Source organism: Gopherus evgoodei, chromosome 4 (assembly GCF_007399415.2).
Source record: "Gopherus evgoodei ecotype Sinaloan lineage chromosome 4, rGopEvg1_v1.p, whole genome shotgun sequence".
Classification (NCBI taxonomy): domain Eukaryota; kingdom Metazoa; phylum Chordata; order Testudines; family Testudinidae; genus Gopherus; species Gopherus evgoodei.
This window is the reverse complement of record NC_044325.1, coordinates 75006786-75029794: the sequence shown is the minus strand read 5'-3', so window position 1 is coordinate 75029794 and position 23009 is coordinate 75006786. Positions and strand designations below refer to the sequence as shown.

The 23009-nt window shown below is 45.6% G+C and overlaps 1 protein-coding gene across 2 annotated transcripts in view; it reads left to right on the top strand.

Annotated features, from left to right (window-relative positions):
* Nucleotides 1-19016, top strand: part of SLC39A13 (solute carrier family 39 member 13) — a 32754-nt gene extending 13738 nt beyond the window's left edge. The window contains exons 6-10 of one of the 2 annotated variants that reach the window (XM_030559826.1): nt 4003-4092; nt 4856-4906; nt 5174-5306; nt 5421-5520; nt 18226-19016. In XM_030559826.1, coding sequence (XP_030415686.1) covers nt 4003-4092; nt 4856-4906; nt 5174-5306; nt 5421-5520; nt 18226-18256 — 405 coding nt within the window. In that variant the 3' untranslated portion in view covers nt 18257-19016. Of the gene's footprint in view, nt 1-4002; nt 4093-4855; nt 4907-5173; nt 5307-5420; nt 5521-13644; nt 15744-18225 lie in introns of those variants that run through there. The other variant, XM_030559825.1, reaches the window with a different exon arrangement.
* Nucleotides 19017-23009: the final 3993 nt, after the last annotated feature.

The window sequence follows — 23009 nt, the reverse complement described above, 5'->3', positions numbered from 1 at the left end:
AACAAGCAGGAGGTTCCCAGGAGCAGCTCCAAGTCAGAGGGCAGGAGCAGCACGTGACTGTGGTGGGAGGGACAGCTGAACTGCCGGCAATTGATAGCCTGCCGGGTGGCTGCCGCACAGGGAACTTAGGGTAGCAGGGAGCTGATAGGGGGGCTGCCAGTCCACCCTGGTTCCAAGCCCCCACCAGCTAGTTGCAACGGACTGTTCTTTCTGCAAGCAGTGGACAAAGCAGGCGGCTGCCAAACGACGTTATAAGGAAGCACTGCACAACTTTAAATAAGCATATTCTCTAATTGATCAGCAACGAAATAACGTTAACCGAGATGACTTAGGGTGGGAGGAGGGATAGCTCAGTGGTTTGAGTATTGGCCTGCTAAACCCAGGGTTGTGAGTTCAATCCTTGAGGGGGTCCATTTAGGGAACTGGGGTAAAAATCTGACTGGGGATTGGTCCTGCTTTGAGCAGGGGGGACTAGATGACCTCCTGAGGTCCCTTTCAACCTTGATATTCTATGATTCTATGTCCTGATTTTATAGGGACAGTCCCAATTTTGGGGTCTTTTTCTTATATAGGCTCATATTACCCCCTTACCCCCTGTCCTGATTTTTCACACCTGTTGTCTGGTCACCCTAGGATGAGGAGTTACTGTAAATGATCAGCAAGCTGAACCCAGAGTGCAGAAGGAGGGAGTGCAGTGTCCTACACCTGCTCCCAGGTGGAATTGTCATTATGTGTTGAGAAGGGAGAGGTTTGAAATTCAGCAATTCTGCATGGAGGGTGCCTGAAAACCTGGTCTGGTGGATTGTGGACAGAGCCATTCACAGAAAAATGTTGAAAGTTTAAGAGTGAATTGTTTAATTTAACCATGTCTGAAACATCAGAGTGCCTGGAGCAGATTGGACAACTCTTTCTAAAAATTCCATACACAACTATATCAGGGTTGGAAAGGGAAGCTCTCAAAGTCAGTTCCTATGTCTTCACAATGATAACTCAGCTCCTTGTGCATATGTTACCCCAGTGCTATCTTCAGTGAACTCATCAGATTGTCTCAAATAATAGTCTGAGAGCCTGGGGTGTTTTGATTATCCCCTCATTATTTTCATTTTTTCATACCTATGTTATTTTTAGTTTCTTTATTGACATAGACTTTTTATGTGCTGATTTTCTTTTTTCTCTATCATCTGTAATTGTAATAATTTAGCAGTTTGGGGACTGAGGCAATTAACTACACAGCTAACTTAGCTTAGTGACTGACTTTTGATGGTTTACATATGAAAGAAAATTTTCACTATTTTATTATTTGTGTTACAGACACATCTATAGACTCCAATCGAGGATCAGGACCCCATTGTGCTAGATACTGTACAAACAGTAAAAGAGCATATCTGCCTCAGAAGGCTTACAGTTTAATTTTTAAGGCAACATGCAGCAAATATGTTTGACAAACTTTAGAGAACGAAGTGAGAGGCTAACCATAAGATGTGGTTACATTGGCCGGCTAGTGCACAACTTGACTACACTCGGTTAAAAGCTTCTTATAAACTCAGCCCTTTCCTCTTTTAATTCTGTTTCCTTTTATTTTAAATCTCTGCTTTTGCCTATTTCTTAAATTATTTTGCTACTCTTTGTTATCCTTTAATATGTAGGATGCTGTGTAAATCTAGTTTACTATGTACTTTTCATGTGCGTGACTTTCACATGCTCTGGTGCATGCACATAGAGTAGTGCACCAATTGGAAGATACACACTGAATGTAGTATAAAGGGGAAGAAAAATTGTATGATAATGTGCCAGTATTTTAAAGGAAATGGGAGGACACGGGAATCTACAGGCTGATTAGCTTGGCATCAATCCCAGGCAAAATCATAGAAAGGCTGATGTGAGACATAATCAGTAAAAATGTAAAAAGATGGTCGCATAGTTAGTGCCAGCCAACTTGGTTTTATGGAAAATAGGTCTTGTTTGATTATATCACAGGTTTTGTTGATAAACGTAACTGTGTCAACATAGTGTTCTTCTGTAAGGCAGTTGACTAGTCCCAAATGGCATTCTGATAAAATTAGCAATATACAAAATTAATGTAGTGCATATTAAGTGGACTAAAAACAGTTTAACTGATTGATCATAAAACATAGTTGTAAATGGGGAATCATCATCCAATGGAGGTAGAGTCCATCAGGGAGTCTCAGCTCGTTATTTAATATCTGTATCATTTATCTGAAAGAAACATAAAATCATTGCTGGTAAAAATTTGCAGATGACACAAATTCAGTAAATAAACGGTAAATAATGATGAGGATAATTTAGTTATACAGATCAACCTGCCAGGCTAAATAAGGTTGGCTTATCTGAACTGCCAAATGCAAGGTTGTACATCAAGGAACAAAGAGTGAGGGGTCACACTTAACAGATGGGGGACTGTATCATGGAAAGCGGTGACTCTGAGAAGTATGTAAGGGCCACAGTAGATAATCAATTAAAAATTAGCTCCTGTTGTGGTGCTGCTAAGAGGGTGAACACAGTCCTTGGATGTATAAACGGGAGACTATCTAGTAGGAATAGGGAGATGGTATTACCTCAGTAAATAGCATTAGTGAGACCATTACTGGAATACTGTGTCCAGTTCTGGTGCCCGACTTTAAAAAGGCTGAAAAATTGGAAAGTGTTCATAAAAGAGCTACAGGAATGATATGAGATCTGAAAAATATGTCTTATAGTGAGAGACTAAAGACTTTTAATCTCAGAGAAGGTTAATAGATTACTTGATCATGGTCTGCCAGTACCTACATGATGAAGTGGATGGCTCTTTAATCTAGCCAAATGAGGCATAACACAATCCAGTGCTTGGAAACTAAAACTAGACAATTCAGGATTAGAAATAAGGCATATTTTTTAATGAGGGTAATTAACCATTGGAACAATTTACTTCAGGATGAGGTAGATTCTCAAAGTACATGAGAGCAAGAGATAGTGCTCAGTGAGGTGGGTACAGCTGTGGAATGAGCTTCCAAAAGATTTAGGCTAATCTAGAGCCTGATCACCTTAGTGCATGTCTTTCCTGTGATAACGTTTTCCCACTAGCCAGAATGAGATGTTTTAAGCAGTTTCTTAGAACCACAAAAGCGCAGAAGACTCCATGAAGTCCACTAGAGACATTGCTATGTAAATTGAATTAATTTGTGCAGAACTTAAATACTATAGTGGTGGGCACTACAGAAAACACTAAAAAAGGGATGGACACAAGCCAGCGTGGGGGCAGCAGGTGAGTACTTGCTTGTAGTTGGTTAAAAGTGTTTATCAGAATATGTCAACAGGCAGCAGCCAACCTTAAAGTAGGTCCATCAGAATTGAAATTGACTTCTTAGGGGCTGTTAGCACTTTCCTTTGATTTGTTTCCTGTTCTTTAAGAAAAAAAAATCTGCAAAATTCTTCTTGTTTTTCGCATTTAATGCAATATTTAAAGTTTTTAAGCCACAAAAAGTAAATTTCAGTTTCTACCAGCAGCATTAGCTCTGCTGCATTGTACCTCCCATGTCTTGCATAGGAGACATTTTGACAAGTTGTATATTAAACTATGCAATTGACTAGAAAACAGACTCTATTTATATTAGAACCCAGTTGCTTATGCACATTTGTGGACACCATCTGAAATATGTTGTTGCTTTATAATTGGATTTATTCCTCTAGACTTCCTTCCTTCTGTTCCCTTTCTCTAGTAAGCCTCTTTCTCCTCTCTCTGTCTTTAGAGCTCTTTCTATGCTTGTACCTCTCTTCACCTTCCCCACTCAGATGGTGTTCTCAACCCTAAGGCTTCCCCTGTCTGCACTAGAGCTGAACGTGGCAATACAGTGTCCTGTCTGAAGCAACTGCCCAACCCTGCCCAACCATGATTCACCTGCTCTTAGAGTGGGTAACTTGCCTGGTGGCTGTACCTGATGCTTCCCCTACCCTGAACCTCATCAGATTCCCTCACTCATGAATGCCTCTGACTTCCCTCTGCAGATCAGTGGATACCTTAACCTGTTGGCCAATACAATTGATAACTTCACACATGGCCTGGCGGTGGCAGCCAGCTTCCTGGTTAGCAGAAAGGTAAGGTTTGTGCCGCACCCACCTGCCAAACTAGAGATTTGGGAGAACCCTTCTCTCAGCTGTAGTGTGTGCCTGCCTGCCAAGTAAATGACTTGGGGATCCCTTCCCCAAGGGGCAGCTGCCAAGACAGTGCTATACTGGAGAAAACAGCTGGGAGCAGCCCTGCTCGGGCCACAGCCTTTCTGGCTCTAATGCAGGGTTAGGCAACCTATGGCACGCATGCCAAAGGCAGCACATGAGGTGATTTTCAGTGGCACTCACACTGCCTGGGTCCTGGCCACCAGTCCGGGGGGCTCTGCATTTTAATTCAACGTTAAATGAAGCTTCTTAAACATTTTAAAAACCTTATTTACTTTACATACAACAATAGTTTAGTTATATATTATAGACTTATTGAAGGAGACCTTCTAAAAATGTTAAAATGTATTACTGGCATTCGAAACCTTAAATTAGAGTGAATAAATGAAGACTCGGCACACCACTTCTGAAAGGTTGCCGGCCCCTGCATTAGGCATGCATGAGCCAGGTAGTTATCTCATATAGGAACATAAGAATGGCTGTACTGGGTCAAACCAAAGGTCCATCTAGCCCAGTATCCTGTCTACTGACAGTGGCCAATGCCAGGTGCCCCAGAAGGAGTCTCTATACTGAGCACTTAACACAGGGTAGCCAGAGTCCATTCACTTTAGGGGTTGGGGGCTGTACTCTCAGCACCACTGAGCTTTGAGACCATTTCCTAATAGATTTTTCTTATCTTCTGCAGGTGGGGCTTCTAACCACCATGGCAATCCTACTGCACGAAATCCCACATGAGGTGAGAAGGATCTGCAACCTGCTGCCAGGGGAGCTGGGAAGATAGGACCTGGTCTGAAGCAGGACAGCAGCCCTCTGTCTGTGGGAAAAGGGCTGGTGGGGGTTACCTCTGCTCTGAATCATTCTTTCCTTTCCCTGGAGGATCTCCTCCGTGCTGAGTGCTGGTGTTCACCCACCATGTTCCTCGTTGAGCTGTCACCTTTGTTAATGCTGGCCTCTGTGTTCAGGAGAGTTAGGATCAGTAACCACTGATTCTGCTTTCCCATAGGTAGGAGACTTTGCCATCCTGCTCCGGGCTGGGTTTGACCGCTGGAGTGCAGCCAAGATGCAGCTTTCCACAGCTCTGGGTGGAATTCTAGGAACCTGCTTTGCAATCTGTTCTCAGTCACCTAAAGAGACAGGTAAGGCTTATTGGGGCTGCATTGAGGAATGTGTCTGCTTGTGCACCTACTTTCCTCTGTCTGTTCTCCTATATCCCGTCTCATTACTAATGGTGATTTTCACTGCATGTGCAGGGGAAACTGTAGCTTGGATTCTTCCATTCACCTCCGGGGGGTTCCTGTACATCGCCTTGGTAAACGTTGTGCCTGATCTCCTAGAGGAGAAGAATCCCTGGTAAGTGACTCCATTGTGGTTACTAGTGTTGCCGGCAGATAACTGCCTGAGGCCAAGCAACAGCGGGGGGGTCCGTCGCCTTGTGTGCTGCGCCAATAAACACACCAGGGTGGAGAAGCAAACCAAGTTTATTTGAGATCTCAAAGCGGTGCAGGGAGATTGACTCAGATCAAGCACACCTAAAACAAGCAGTCTGTTCCTTTATATCCATGAGAACTTTTCTCACTGACTAGCAATCCCCCGTTTCCCCTCCCTCCTCCTCCTTCCTCCCCCCGTAGCAATTACGTAAGCGCAGGTGCATTAAGTAATCTTGGCCGCGGCAGCTCGTTAGTAAGTTTTCCTTCTGCAAGTTATCTTGTCCTTCTGCTAAAGGTGCACAGGCCTCATTATTTCTGCTTTAGACCAGTTAGAACTGTTGCAACTGATAACGGCTGTTACACCTGGCCTTTTAGGTCGATTAAAGTTCAAACATGGAGGGACTCTTGTCTGCTGAGGCCTAAAACCAGGAAGGCTCCATACTCTTGTGGCCTTCCACCCTCCCGAGTTACATAGGGTTATGCTTAGTGACACCAACAACTCCCTCCTTTGAGAATACTCAACAAACTTTTGGCTGAGTGTTCTCACATTTAAAGGATAACATGTGATTAAGCTCTAGGGAGCTGGAGTGCTTTACAGCAAGCAAGCAAGAGAAGAGTAACAATACACAACACCACACCAGTGAGCAGGAGGTGAACAATGCCTTCCCCTAGTTCTCCCAGGTTGAGTAACCAGCCCCAGAGGGAATCAGAAAGAGTAGGTTTCCTTTCCTGGGCCTTCCACTGTTCAAAAGCCTGTTTGGTTGACAGGATGTGCTTGTTAATATCCTGTGCGCTTTCTGGGACATAAGTACAGCATTCATCCCCTATAAGGGCACACACCCAGCCCTTGGAAGCCACACTTCCACCCAGGAAGTGTCCAAATATGTCTCCATGATCACAGATCAGATGGTATTCCTGATGCGTCTGTAAGGGCAGTGGGCCAAGTCTGGTACTCAAGATCACTCCGAATGGCCATCAGCTGGTCATTTAGGAAATCGCGAATTCCTAAACATACTAGATCCCACTGCAATGCCTTCCCAGCCTCAGTTATATTTAATACCATCTTTTCTTGGTGTAGTACTATAATACACCTGTTATTTAACTATTCTCAGGTACTGTCAAAAGGCATTTCCATTAATAGCATACATTATTAGTCACTGGAATGGTTTCAATACGGGTAAAATTTCTAGTAGCAGAACAAACTCTTTGGGTACTTGTTATTTAAAATCCAATTAGAGAGAGATATATATGCTGAAGGATTTATCCAAAACACAGGGCGCAGCCTGTAGAATAAACCCCCAAATCCAATTAATATCACATTCCCAAACATGGGTCCCACAAATGTCCTCCCACCAGTGTATAATTACATAGACTCATAGACTCATAGGTCAGAAGGGACCAATCTGATCATCTAGTCTGACCTCCTGCACAAGGCAGGCCACAGAATCCCACCCATCCAATTTTATAACAACCCCTATCCCAGGAGCGAGTTATTGAAATCCTCAAAATTGGTTTGAAGACCTCAAGCTGCAGAGAAACCACCAGCAAGCGACCCGTGCCCCACGCTGCAGGGGAAGGCGAAAAACCTCCAGGGCCCCTGCCAATCCGCCCTGGAGGAAAATTCCTTCCCGACCCCAAATATGGCGATCAGCTAAACCCTGAGCATGTGGGCAAGAGTCACCAGCCAGCACCCAAGAAGGAATTCTCTGCAGTAACTCAGTTCCCATTCCATCCAACATCTCCCTGCAGACCACTGAGCAGACCTATCTGGTGGTAATCCAAGATCAATTGCCCAAATTAATGATCTTATCATAACATCCCCTCCATATACTTATCAAGCTTCAAGTTTCTTCACCAGGGTCAGTTCTTAATGTCCTTTCTAGTCAGGAATTCCTGGACTTTGGCAATTTCAGTGGAGCGAGTGTTCCTTCTTCTTTCCCAAAACAGTCGTGGTGCAGCATCCTTGTACTTTTTCCCTACTGTCCAGAAGGCACAGTGGAGCTAGAAGGTGAAATAGGCTAATCATCAGTAGGAGAATTCTCCCGAGGTGGAGGGGTCTTTTTGCAGTGAGAATCTTGGGTCCAAGCAGTCAGTCTTTGGCACTTCACAGCGGTGTTGGTAGGTAGCAGGACTTAATAAGGGCCTTTCCAGCATGGAGCCAAGGCAGTCTTTTGTTGGTGGACCTTTACATCAATCCCGTCTCCTGGTTCCAAGGAGTGGCAGGGCTGCTAGGGTCTTTGGGTAGCCCTTCTTTACCTGTGAGAAAAGAAACTTAACACATTTCATTAGTGCCTGGCAATGTTTTTCAGATCTCATAGCTGTGTGGGCAAATTCAAGCCCTCCTTTTCCTAGTTGTTAGCCAAGTCTTAACTGTGAGCAGTGTCCTTGAATGGAGTCAGTGTCTTATATATAGCCTGAGCTTGCTATTTTATTTTATTTTTTCAGTTAATTCATTCTGTTCTTTGTCCTTCTTCCCTTCTTGGCTTCTTTTAACCTGCAAAGGAAACTTCCACTTTTTACTTATACACCTTCTTCCCAACAATGAAGACATAAACATTGTCATTATACAGTACATTAGTCTTATTATTTAATATATGCCACACCCTTTTACTAAAATAACCTTATTACAGAGCTTTGGAGCAACAAGCCAAGACAAGCACACCCACTTTGAGGAGTTCACTCAATACAACCTCTAGTCCAATAGCCTTTCACCATCCCCAGCCCTCTGGCTAGAAATCTGAGGTAGCCAGAAAGATCCCATGTACAATATGGGGAGTGGGTTAACTTTTCATGTCTTTGCTTTCAAAGACTGTTGGTATGCAAATTTTAACAACAATTTTGCAATTAACAGTTTGGCCAATGAAATTTCTTTTTTTTGAGGAAATGCATTAGACTTTAGTATATCACATTCTCCTGATTTATCCAAACACTTTGTATTCCAAGTTGAACAAAACAAATATCTGCATTTTAATTTAACCTTTTTGTTTGATTTTAAACTAGACTATTTTATAAAAATATTAAACACAAAAATTCCAGCCACAAGACAAACACCACAAGACAGAACATAGAACACAAAACATAATTTCTATTGTGCCAGTAAATGCATGGTATGTTGAATGCTGTTCATCTGGCATCAGTTTTCTCTGATTATCTGAAAGACAAAAAAACAAGAGGTCTACCCGCCCTTTCTGGGCAGACAATCATCACTTGAAATATACAAATACTCTTGTTGGCTTCAGGCAAAACAGAGGAATTACCCCATAGTTTCTTGTATTTGTTTCATAGGCAGCCCAGGTTTTCAATTACATAACACTATATACATTCTTCAGCTAATTCAACTAAATTGTTCATAGTCACACCAAATGATTGCAATCCAATAACTTCTTTGCCTGAATTTATTTACAAACATTTCACAGACACCAAAAACTTTTTTTTCCTTTAGCATTTTTACAAAGCTCAACTGCCGTTTTCTCCAGCAACTACAGAGTTAACTTCTCACTCTCCCTTAAATCACTTGCTTGTCTCCCAACAGCCACTTTTATCAAGTTAAATCACCATTCCAAGTAAGTCCTAGGTATTTGAAATCTCCATGCTTACACTTACTGACTCCTTCCTTCCACTACACCCTTAAAGTTTTCCAACCTGCTTTCCAATCTCTCTCTGTTGCCTGCCTGCCTGGGCCCGATCCTGCTTTTCTTGCTGAACCGTCCCTTCCATGGGCACCAACTTGTTCCACTACCAGTTTAGTTAGGAGGGTGGGCTTCTCAACTAGCCCCCACCCCTCCTGGTCTCTTCACTTAAACATTCTTACTCACAAGACTACCCGAGTCCTCCTTCATGAGGCTTGCCACCTGGACAAAAACACATGGCCCATTGGGCAAAATCCATATACTTAACATATAATTTAAAGGACTATTCTTAGAGGGTTTACCCAGAGACTCATTCATCTGTTTGACACTTAAACAGAAAAGAGAATTACACAGAGAGCAAAGGGAATTACAGTCTAAGCCAGACTTTCCCACTTCTATACACTGACCGCTACAGGGGACGGGACAGAAGGATCTCAATTCAACCTCAGAACTTTCTCGCACACATGGCTTCCACTCCGAGGAATTACGAACAAGAGGTTCAGTTCTGCCCACACTCCTAACGCCCAAATGAACAGAGCAAAAATAAACAACAGTAACCGGTTAAACAGAACAGAACCAGAACCAGATAGCGTTTTCTTATCCTATTAGGACTCACTTTTACTCATTCAGTTCTCAACATATAACACCAACAGTACCAAGCAAAGCAAACACAAAATAACAAGGGTAAAACAAATAGATGGTGTAAATTCTGCAGGGCTCCCCCCTTCTTAATTGCTCACCAAACTGTGACAAATTTCTGTTACCAATCTATCCCTCATGTCAGGTGATCAGGCTGACACTACAGGATCGTTGGGGGAAGATAAAGAAAACACACCATATAACTGAATTTTAAAGCTTCATTAATAAAACAACAGAGAGTGTTGAATGCTCCCACGTCACTCAGGAAAATATTAATGCCCCAAGCCCCTTTCATACCCACACACGTACGTCCAGACTGGCCACTTCTGTGTATAATGTTCAGAGAAGGGGGAGAGGTGGACAGGAGATTATCCTGTATACAGCTTGTCCAGAATTTCCAACATGCTTCAGCTCTTGGGAGGGCTGTTCTCTTACACCCTGGAATCTCCTGCGGCGTCTCTTTCAGAGATTCCAGTCCAGGTCAGCTGCCTGTGGCTTCTTTGGTGTCACCAAGCCACACCGACTCCAGGGTCACAAAGGCACACTGTTGGATCTTACTGGACAGTTAAGATTTGCAAATGTAATCTTAGTTCTGTAACTTGTATTGCCTTTGGTTCACCTCTGTCTATATTTTTTCCTTCACAGCCAGCAGGGGCCGAAAGCAGTTTTTCTTTGTACTTAGCATAGTCTGCTTTGATTCTGGACCTTGAACGCAGAGCAATCCCCCCCTTCCATCCCTGGGCCAAGATGATTTTTAAATTAACCCATTCCTTTCCTCAATAGACAAATTTGCTCACCCTGTGTCAGGGCTTTTTTGGTGATTAAACGCTCCTCTTCGATGTATGATCTTATCTAGATTGAAGTACCTTCTAGTGTTGTTTGGATGGATGGATGGGTGGATGGATTTTCATGCGTGTAAATATTCCATTTCTCTAAATACCTGCAGGTTGTTGAACCATAATGTACGTACATGTAATATGCTGGGGTACCCTAGGGGATGAGGTGGAATGTTTAGACTGCCCCCCCCCATTTTCCACTTACACAGGGAGGGTGCCCTATCCGCGCTAGCGGCTCATAAACTAAGGATTTTTCCCTACAGGGTACTCACACAGGAGAGGCTAATGAGGATGGCCACGACCCTCCTACACCTCCCTTCAGCAAAGAGCGTCGGCTAGTCTCTGGGAGACGGCGCCGCTTACTCTGATTGCATCCAGTGAGATGATCAGACTGTCAGTAGTCCACACGGAAAGGAAAGGGGAAGGGAAGATGGGTACACACACTCCTAGACCCAGGCAGCTTCCTCACCGGACGATGCCAGGCCAAGTCAGCCCACCACGGGTCGGACCTCCTAAAGATCCACTAGTTACCAGGCTTGCGTTAGAGTAGCCCTGGTCACAAGCTTTTGCTTCACAGGGTACTCTGGGCGTCTTCCGGTAACAGTCACTCATACTGGCCCCCAGTACCATTCTGCATCTGATCTTGCTTTTTAGCTACAACAGGGAGAGAGTGCACTAGGACATAGGGTCTCCCCTTTCTAGACAGGTCCCTCCTTTGTCCCTGCACTATCCCTAACCTGCTTTTGGATCCTTGCACTCTGCCAGACAGAGGGAGGAACTGGAGCTACAGTGGGGTATTTTTACAAGAGCTCTCCATACAAACAGCTTCAGAAGCTACCCATTTACTGACAAAACAGGAGTAATTGGAGGATCATGTTATAATTAAGTGATCCTTCCGGTGGCCACCTTTCTGGTCCTCTAGTTGATACTGAGGCCAGTCTACTATACAGAACTTTTTAGTTTGCTTTTAGTTAGTGGATCTGATCCAAGCACTTCCCAATTCGCTAGAATGCATTCTAAGGGTGTACACCATGCCCTGCCTGTACTCTGTCCCTGCCCCATATCCTAGGGTGACACTGGGCGTCCCCAGGTCATAACAGGCAAAAATCCAGACCACTGGACTGTTCCTACCTTATCCAAGGGACCGGTTCCTCACCGTCGCCCTCAACTGCTTCTCCACTACTCGAGTGCGTTGCACCGTTGGCCCTCTGGGGTTGCTCATACCGCATCTCCGCCGAGGCCCCCGGTGAAGTCACCGGTGCGCGCTGGGCGTCGGTCGTCGCCGCGATCCGTCGACCACCAGAAGGGATCCAGGCAAGGCTAATTTTAGCCTCAATGCCCCACGTTGGGGGCCAAGAACTGTTGCCGGCAGATAACTGCCTGAGGCCAAGCAACAGCGGGGGGGTCCGTCGCCTGGTGTGCCGCGCCAATAAACACACCAGGGTGGAGAAGCAAACCAGGTTTATTTGAGATCTCAAAGCGGTGCAGGGAGATTGACTCAGATCAAGCACACCTAAAACAAGCAGTCTGTTCCTTTATATCCATGAGAACTTTTCTCACTGACTAGCAATCCCCCGTTTCCCCTCCCTCCTCCTCCTTCCTCCCCCCGTAGCAATTACGTAAGCGCAGGTGCATTAAGTAATCTTGGCTGCGGCAGCTCGTAAGTTTTCCTTCTGCAAGTTATCTTGTCCTTCTGCTAAAGGTGCACAGGCCTCATTATTTCTGCTTTAGACCAGTTAGAACTGTTGCAACTGATAACGGCTGTTACACCTGGCCTTTTAGGTCGATTAAAGTTCAAACATGGAGGGACTCTTGTCTGCTGAGGCCTAAAACCAGGAAGGCTCCATACTCTTGTGGCCTTCCGCCCTCCCGAGTTACATAGGGTTATGCTTAGTGACACCAACACTAGTATGCTGGTATAGCATTTCTGCTGTGGTGTGGGAGGGAACATAGTGGTAAAGCCTCCTGGATGCTACTGCTCTGTTCCTGGGAGCAGGTGAGCACTTTCTCCCCAAGCCCCGTGAGAAGTGAGATGGTATCTAGCAGAGTCTGCTGTGCTGTGCCAGGTACTCAGCTTCTGGCTGCTAGTTAATACAGGGCACGCTGACTGAAAGGTTTATCACAGCCTATCTCTAATATAACGTGCTGGCTCCTGAGCATGTTAGATAGAAGCGATTCAGTCTAGGCTGTTCTCTAGCCAAGCGCCTGACCTAACGCTTTCCTCAGGATATCTACTCCTTCACCATCCCTAATTCAGTGCTTTGCTGAATTGACATTGTGGGGGTATAAAACAAGCAATCAATGCCAATTTGATACTGAATACTGACTGAATTCATCTGTTGACATGAATGCATTCAGCTCCCATCAAAGCCAATGTACTTCCAATTATTTTTTAACCTTCTGATCTTTGAGAGTTTGCCACTGCAGGGAACTAGGGACCATTCTCTTTCAGAGGAATAGCAAGTTATTGTGACTTAAGATTTCTAAGTCACTTTCCATTATGATGGATTTTTAATTCTTCCCATTGCACTCTGTTCCCTAGATTTATTAATTTCCCAACATTTGTTTTCACGAAATAGTCCTTTTTGCTGCTGCCATTCAGTGACAAACCCCAGCTCTCTGTTCATTACTGTCATCGATAGTACCAATCTTCCACAGAATGATCACTACATCCTTACCACTTCCAGTATCCAGCCTTGTCTCCTATTAGACTGGTTTCTCAGACATCTCTCTGCCACACACATGGAAGTGTTGTGAATATCTTTCCTACTCCTGGAGGTGGCTGCCTTGCCCATGTGCATGTCTTCACTCAGACAACAGCCCAGTTCCATGACCAGTCTAGAGGGGCAGAGTGCATAAGAGACTGGACTCCAGAGCCCCTGTACTTCTGCAGATTGGGACTGGTTCCTGGCCCATTCTGACTCTCTCTTGTTTCTTCCTTAGGAACTCCCTGCAGCAGATCCTTCTCCTGTGCACAGGCATTACAGTCATGGTGCTGCTCTCACTCACTACAGAATGACCTCTGCTCAGACCTCCTCATGCTGCCTCTCAGCGCTGCATTGACTTTGAGCTGTTACAAAGCAATAAGGAACACTAATGTAACTTCCTGTGTGCGCGCTTGTGGGTCCAGCTGCTAGTGTGAGAGGCAGTTGAAAAAAAGAGGGAGTCACTGGGGATGCTGGACTCCGTTCCCTGGCTCTTCTATCCCTGCTCTGTTAAAATCCCACAAACTAGGGCTTCCAAGGTTGGTGTTCTACGGAGTGAAAGCTTTTAAGGAGCAGAAATGAACCGAGAACCTGTTCCAAGGAGAACATACTGTCTCACCCTGGAGTAAGAACAAGTGTTGGAAGTGCACACCTTAAGCTGCTCAGTGAATAGACAAGTTCCCTGTATCTCGCAAAGAAGGATTTACCTGCTACTCCAGGCTTAGAGAGAAAACAATTTCCCCAAAGCAGCAGAAAACCACCAACATTCCCCAGTGCAGCCTACCTAGCAGGAGCAAAGGTACTATCAAAACCACATAGGTGCATAGAGGTAAGAAGGCCTCTTCCCACTCAGCCTTCATTTATCAGTAGAAAAATGGGATGGTGTCAGCCTGGACAGTCTGCCTCTCTGAGTTCTTCTGCCTTAGCTTTAAAATCAGGCCTAATATTTGTGGCAGGTTGGGATAGGAGATTATATAGCTTATCCTGAAAGCTTCTGCCTTTAACCTTAACTCCTCTGTTTAGAGAACCTATCCCCTCCCCTGTTCAACACAGCCTAGTTGCATATTTGAGAAATGGTCAGCAAATGTTTCCTGTCATCCCAGATCATCAGCTCATCTGTATCTGGGGGAAACCTGCTCAGTCACTGCCCGCCTCCTAAGGCCTCTCATCAGCGGGTGGAAAGTGAGCAGGGCCTGGACTCTGGCCTCCACCAGAGGAGGAATGTGGGGAGGAGAAATGGAGGAGAGAAAAAACACTGACTATACATAGAGAAAGAGCAGAGAAGAAAACATCGTGTATGTGTGTGTGGAAGAGATGGATAGAGGCAGTGTTTCGGTCCATGGACTGGTGCTGGTCCCTGAGATCTCCGACACAGTTTAGGAAGGCAGCAAGCCGGTTCCTGGTATCAAAAAGGTTGAGAAATGCCGGAAAGGGGAACCTGCCAGTGAGAAGGATGAAAAGTGAGTCTGAAATCACTGTGGTTGTAAAGCTGGGAGAAGGAATCTTGAGTGTAACCATGACTGTGCCCTTGAGTTGAAGTCATGTGGTGTCTGGGATCCCATCTGATGCCAGTTTAACCGACTAGTAAAACTAAATCTAAAAATTCCTGGTTTTTACTGATGGGGATTACCAGCTATGACAGCCCCACCTCCTCTGGAATGTCAGAACTCGCTAAACATATGCACACTTGCTGAGGCCTTACCTATAGGAGAAAGTTGTCCTGATTTTAATTAAATCTGTTTAGAACCAATGTAGTTAAATTAATGCAACCTCCTTATGTGAGGCACAAAATAAGAGTCCACAACAGGGTGTTCTGAATCCTTCCTGTGCCATCAGACATCACATAGGATACAAATGAGCTCTGCCATTAACCAAGGGTTGCATCAATTTAAGTCTGTCTCTAAATTGCTTTTGTTAAACAAATACAGCTTTCATGTGTAGCCAGGGCCTTTTTGAAAAGGGCTGGCTCCTGATACTGTCCAGGTCATTTAGGGCTCCAGTGAGTGGCCAGGTTGGCTTAGGCAGTAACAAGCCACAAGCACTGCCCAGAACAGGTTGCCCTCATTTCCTTTAGAGCTTTGAAAATATTGACTATTTCCATATGGTAGCCTCCCTGCCACTTTCTGAAGAAAGCCCAGGGCCGGTGCAAGGATGTTTTGTGCCCTAGGCGAAACTTCCACCTTGCACCCTCCCCGCCTCGTGCCTCTGCCCTGAGGTGCCCCCCCCCCCGCGTGGCAGCTTCCACCCTCCACCTTGAGGTGCCCTACCTGCCCTGAGGCACCCCCCCACCCCAGCTCACCCCTGCTCCAAGCACGAGCACCCCAAGCATGCCATGACTGTTTCACTTCTCCTGCCTCCCAGGTTTGCGGTGCCAATCAGCTTAGGTGCCGCAAGCCTGGGAGGTGGGAGAGGTGAAGTGGCCACGGCGTGGTCGGGGAGGAGGCAGGGCAGGGGTGAACTGGGGCAGAGAATTCCCCTGCGTGCCACCCCCCCGACCTTACTTGCTGCAGGCTGTCCTCCCCACGCTCCCCTGCCCAGCTCCCTCCGCCTAAATGCCGGCGGCGACCAGGGCAGCCGAAGATCTGGCCAACACGGTTGCTGCAGAAGAAAATGCCCCCCCCCCCCAAATGCCAGCACCTTAGACAACCGCCTAGGTTGCCGAAATGGTTGCACCGGCCCTGAAAGAGCCTGAGAACTTCTGCTTGCAACATTCTCTGCTGATGGGCCAGTGATTGAAATCCCTGCAGCTTTTCTTACACCTGTCCCTACATTACCAGCTAGATCTGTTGGAGCCATGAGGGAGGCTGTTTCAGTACAATGCTCTGTTTGACTCTGGAAAGTTGCCTTCCCATGACAGCTGCTGCCTATATCATCCAGCTGCTGTGAGTGCCAATCAAGCATTCACTCTCTTCTTTTCAGGCATCAGAGATAACCACTAGCACTTAAGTACTCAGAGAGGCCCCAAGATACCATTTCCACCACAATGTGGCTAGTTTAACTGGGTGTTGGAGCTACAAAACCTCTGGTGTGGGAGTCGGGAGGAAGCAAATGTATGTACACCCAGCACTTCCCAAGAGTTTTAGTTGAAAATCCGGTTGGCATTTTTTATGTTAAGGGCCTAGTGCATTACAGGGCTTAGTGCCTGGGCCTTGGTGCTATTGCATCAGTGCTGGGTTTGGCCAAGAATATAAAGCACAGCAGGGATTGTGCTCAGCGTTCAGGAATATGCAGTGGGTAACACTGAAGCATTAATCGCGGAGCTGTTTCTTTTGACTGGCAGCCCAAGCCTGGACTCAGTCTGCAGTTCTTGGGAAGCTGCACCCACAAGGGCAGCACAAGGACTTAAAGAGCAATGGTTAGCTGCTCCACTACATGCTGAAACAAGGGCCTGTGGGAGGGAGGCTGTTAGCCACTCCACTACATTTGTCACTTTTGGAAATGCAGAAAAAACCCTATTTTCTAGCTCTATTTTTTCAGCTATTCTTGTGCATTTTCCCATTCATCTGTATTGATCTGATCTGCATGGAGACAATAGAGATGAAATAAATGGTACTGAGTGTGGGTTTGTTTTTCTTGGTAAAGAAACTCCTTCTCTCTTCCACTGCCAGTGGACCACAGAGCAATACCCCTGCAGTTAGCAAGCTATGCCTGGCTCCGCATAGGCCCTATTCCATGATCTATTCCTAAAGCTTTTGCTACTGAAAGCACCTTATGAATTTTAAACAACCTGATCTACCTGCTGTCATGGGAAACTCCTGGATTAGCATGGATGTGGTTTGACCATAGCTGGCTTGGTGTATTTTGTCTCTGCTCCCTCTCCAGGGCAGCAGCTATATGACAGCTCACAGCCCAGAAAATCATAGAAAGTTAAGAGGAGTGACCTGAGTTTCCATCTCTGGCCCAATTATCACTTACCTTCCTTAAAAACTAAAGCCAAGCCAATTTTCCTCACATTCTGATGGGTGCCCCGCAGCAACCCATCAAACAGCGAATGCAAGAAGAGCCAAGAAGTTTAGCAAGAAGCTCATGGAGGAATTTCTTCTATTCCTCAAACAAAGACAGGTCAGAAGGGGCAAGATGGGGAATCCTGGAAAGAGTCAACTCCCTTATCTAAGCAGTTATCAGGTGATGAGAGCACTGGATGGTATTAAATGCTTTCCATTAAAAATGTGAATCATTTGTGCCAAACAACAACAACAACAAAAACCCTGAAACAGGAGCTGGAAGAGGGTATGGGGAGGAAACAGGAATTGATGTTGGATGTAGGTAGTAAGACTGAGAGAATGAGTCTTTAAATTGACTGGTTTAGGAAACACTAATTTTCTGGAGATTAGAGAGAGGTGCAGATTAAATCAAATGCAACATTTCCAATTCATTTTTAATTCTTGATGTGATTATGGCTTCTGACCAGGCAGGGGCAAAAACTTGCAGAAGAATGTTAGTCCTGTAATTCCTCTTTACATCTTGTGACTCTAAGGTACTAACAAGAGTGTGGTCCCACATGGACAACACAGACAACCGTTAGAGAACCAGCTTAAAACATGATTTGAACAGGCTTCAGCACAATTCCCCAAAACAGTTAGGTCTTGGCTCCAGCAGGCACAGTAGACATGGTACGGGGGCAGTGACAGAAGAAGCAGGCTGCCCAGTATGGTGGGGTTTATGGTGTGGATAGATGCTTAGGTTTTGCATTCTGGCTGAGAGCATGCACCTATATTGTCCAGGTTTAGCACAGGCAAGACAATGTCTGATACACGCTTCTGTTCCTGAAAGCTGATTTCTAGTCTGAAGATTCATAAAGACCATTTTTTTTATTCAGGCAACTCAAGGATTGCCCAGAAAAGGGTTAAACTTCTCTGTCAGGCCTAGCAAACTGCTGAGTTTCTCCTGGATGCAATTTTGCAGAGACAAAGTCTGAACAACTGGCTTTGAACAGTGATAAAGCTGCAGCTGGAGGAATAAATCCCATGAAACAGCCAGGATCAGAAGAGATTTTGTGCCTCTGGAGAAGCTGTATTTAATAACTTGACTCAGTTTTAGCCTACTTCTCATTGCATACAATCAAAGGGCTTTTTCTGCTATTTAGGCCTTGTTCCACATTAAGGTGGTAGGGGTGGTGAGGAAGAATCATAAATGAATGTCTGCAACTGCAGCTGTCCATATTTTGTTGACTTAAAAAATCATGATGCTTTGTTTCTTAACTTTTTGAGTATTCTCAGTGTAGCTTTTCACCATTGGGGTGCCCTGTATGCTCCCCAGAAGTGTGTAACCTTCTGGGAAGTTTTGACTGTTGGCGAAGGGAACATCCATCTTTTCTTTGAGACTTAGAACATTCCAGATTAGGCTGTGTTGGGTGTGTGGATGCTGCACACCCTCACTTCCTTGCAGCCTGCAAAACAGCAAGTCAGATCTACCTCTACATCCACTTTAGTCAGCTGGCCATTGCTTTTCCCTAGTTAGGGTTTTCTCTTGATTGTTTTCTTAGCTCTGGCTCTGTAGTGTACAGTAACTTCTCATTAACGTCCTCCCACTTAACGTTGTTTTGAAGTTACATTGCTGCTCCATTAGGGAACATACTTGTTTAAAGTTGTGCAGTGCTCCCTTATAATGTCATTTGACTTTACAAGGGCACATTGCACAAGTTCCTCTTCTCCACCCCCTTCCCCTCTCTTTCTCCCTCCCTCCCAGGACTTCCCCCCCCTGTTTGGCAGCGCTTAGGACTTTCTGGGAGAGAGCAAGCAAGCAAGTGGGGAAGCTTCCCCCCTCCCTTTCCAGCAGGCAGGGCCACCCTTAAAAGCGCTGCTTCTCTCCAGCCGGCTTTGAAGGGGAAAGTGCCGTTTCTCTCTGGCCACTGGCTGCGTGGCTGCCCCTGCTCCTGAGTCCTCTGGCCCGTCCTTGCAGGGACGCATTCCGAAAGGGGCGTTAGAGCTGCAGGCCAGGGCCCTGCGGCTCCCTTAGCCCAGGGCCCTGCAGCCCCTAAAGCCCCTGCTTTCTGGGTGGCCCTGCCTGCCCAGGGGGGGGAAGCTCCCAGAATTGTGGCCATGGGGGCAGTGCTGTGCTGCGCAGAGCCACCTGCACACCCCCTGCACCAAACAGGAGCTGCCCCAAGTAAGTGCTCTGCACCTCCTGCCTGCCCCAGCCCTGAACCTCCTCCCACACCCTAACTCCCTCCCAGACCCTGCACCCCCAGCCCTGAGCCCCAGGGGTAAACTGGGGCAACTCCCCCCCACTGCACAGTACAGTATATAATGCCTTTTGTCTGCCCCCAAAAAATTTCCTTGGAACCTAACCCCCTGCATTTACATTAAATCTTATGGGAAAATTGGATTAGTTTAACATCCTTTCACCTAAAGTTGCATTTTTCAGGAACATACAACGTTAAGTGAGGAGTTACTGTAATATAGATTTAGGGGAAATTCTCCCTGTACTCCCCTTCCCCACCCCAATCTTGTCTACTAAATATGGCAGAATCTGAAAAAAGGATGGGGTTCAAAGAATGACACACTGGAGGCTCCAATTTTCTCATTTCCTACCAAAGCTAGGTTTGTGTAAAGTGAGCAACTCCATCCCAAGAGTGTAGATTTGTACTGTGACTCTCCTTAAGAACTCAAGTTACTGATTAGTAACACTTTCCGAGTGAATTTTCTCATTTCTCCCTCCTTAAAGACTATAGAATTCAGTTGAAAGTAATGAGCTGAAATGTTACTTTAAAAGCTTGTGTTGCTTTCAGTTTTGAACAGTTCTGTTCTTATTACAGATACAATGGGCTTTTACAAGTCATCACGGATGAAGTGAGGTAGGGTAGGGGCACTACACAAAAATGAGGAAGCTAGTTAAATAGAGAGTAAAATGAACAGTCATCAGCACGAAATGCCTGCCAGCAGCATGGAAACTATTTAAAAACACCGTAAAAGAGGTGCAAATTAAATGTTTACCCCTACATTAAAAAATATAGTAAGAGGACCGAAACAATGCTGCAATGGCTAAACAACAGAGTACAGTAACTCTTCACTTAACGTCCTCTGGCTTAACATTGTTTCAAAGTTACGTTACTGCTCAGTTAGGGAACATACTCATTTAAAGTTGTGCAGTGCTCCCTTATAATGTAGTTTGGTTGACTGCTCTGTCCACTGCTTGTAAGACTCTGTGGAAGAGCAGCGACTTTACAAGGGAGCATTGCACAAGTTCCTCTTCTCTGTCTCCTCCCCCTCCCTCCCAGTGCTTAGGACTTTCACTTAGGACTTTCTGGGAGGGAGGGGGAAGCACTGCATCTCTGCTCCTCCCCAGCCCTCCCAGAAAGTCCTAAGCGTGAAGCGCTGGGAGGGAGGGGGAGGAGAGCGGAAGCACCACATCTCTACTCTTCCCCCGACCCCCAGAAAGTCCTAAGTGCCACTAAACAGCTGTTTGCTGGTGCTTAGGACTTTCGAGAGGGAGGGGGAAGGAGCGGGGATGTGGCTGCTCTAGAGAGGAGGTGGAGTGGGGACAGGAAGGGGTAGGCCTGGAGCATCCCCTGGCAAAGTCAGCACCTGTTCTTTGGGGAAGCTGCTGCTGCGAAGGTGCTTCCTAGCGTCCTTGCCTGCAGCAGGCTGTGCCTGTGTGGGGTAGGCCAGGGGCACTTCCTAATCACAGTATAGTATGGTTCACTACTGTACAGTATATAATGCCTTTTGTCTGCCCCCCCCAAATTTCCTTGGAACCTAACCCCCCACATTTACATTAAATCTTATTGGAAAATTGGATTTGTTTAACACCGTTGCCTTTTGCAGGAACATAATTACAACGTTAAGTGAGGAGTTACTGTAGAAGAAGCAATTAGAGGCAAAAAAGGCATCCTTTAAAAATTGGAAGTCAGAGCCTACTCAGGAGAATAGAAAGGAGCATAAACTTTGGCAAGTCAAGAAAGGAGGCAGGCCAAAAAAGAATGTGTAGACAGGTCCGGCTCTGGCTTTTTTGCTGCCCCAAGCAAAAAAACCCAAAAAAACCCAAACCTGTGGGGCGGCTGGAGCGGCAGAGCAAAAAAAACCCTGCAGGGCGGCCAGAGCACAAGTGCAGGGGTATTCCTGGTGCTGCAGACGTGCCCTGGGGCACAGTGCGGGGGAGGGAGCGGCGGGGAGAGAGAAGGGGGTCAGCCAGGGCTCCCCACTGCTCTGGTCGGTGGGGAGGGAAGGACGTGGGCTGCCCTGCCAGGCTTGCTACAGACCTGGCACCAGCTGGGGCAGTCCGCTCCCAGCAGTGCGCTCCCCTCCTCCACGCCGCTGCCCCCTACAGGGCGGCCGAAGTGGCGAAACAAAAAGAAAAAAATCTGCAGGCCAGCCGAAGCGGTGAAGCAAAAAGAAAAAAAAAAAAAGATTCGAGGGAATACCGCCCCTTACAATCTGCCGCCCCCAAGCACGAACTTGCTCAGCTGGTGCCTGGAGCTGGCCCTGTGTGTAGAGCAACTAGCAAAAGATTCATAAACTAACAGCAAAAAAGAAAAAGATTAAGTACATCAGAAGCAGGAAGCCTGCCAAACAATCAATGGGGCCACTGGATGATCGAGCTGCTAAAGAAAAACAAGGCTGTTGTGGAGAAGCTAAATGAATTCGTTGCATCAGTCTTCACTGCAGAGGATGGGAGAGAGATTCCCACACCTGAGCCATTCTAGTTACGTGACCAATCTAGGGAGTCAACAGGTGGTTTGGGCATAAATTGATAAACAGTAATAAGTCAGCAGGACCAGATAGTATTCACCCAAGACTTCTGAAGGAACTCAGACATGAAATAGCAGAACTACCAACTTTAGTATATAACCTATCACTTAGGTTATATATGAACCAGATGACTGGAGGATAACTAATGTGATGCCAATTTTTAAACAAGGCTTCAGAGATGATCCTGGCAATTACAGGCTGATAACCCTTACTTCAGTATCAGGCAAAATGCCTGAAATTATAGTAAAAAACAGAATTATTAGATACATAGATGAACATGATTTGTTGGGGAAGAGTCAACACAGCTTTTGTAAAGGGAAATCATGCTTCATCAATCTATTAGAATTATTTGAGGTGGTCAATGAACTTCAACAAAGGTGATACAGTAGAAATAGTGTATTTGGACTTTCAGGAAGCTTTTGACAACGTCTCTGACCAAAGTCTCTTAAGCACAATAAGCTGTCATGCGATAAGACCGAAGGCCCTCTCGTGGATCAGCAACTGATTAAAAGAGAGAAAAAGGGTAGGAAGAAGGGGTCAGTTTTCAGAATGGAGAGAGGTAAATAGTGATGATCCCCAGGGAGCTGTATTGAAACCAGTACTGTTCATCATATTCATATATGATCTGGAAAAAAGGGGTAAACAGTGAGGTGGCAAAGTTTGCATATGATGCAAAATTATCTAGGATAAGTAAATCCAAAGCAAACTGCGAAGTGTTCCAAAGGGATCTCACAGACTGGGTGACTGAGGAACAAAATGGCAGATGAAATTCAATGATGATATGATAAGAGGTCTATAAAATGATGAAATCTGTGGAGAAAGTGGATAAGGAAATATTATTTACACTTTCACATAACCACAAGAACCAGGAGCCACCCAATGAAATAGGCAGCACATTTAAAACAAACAAAAA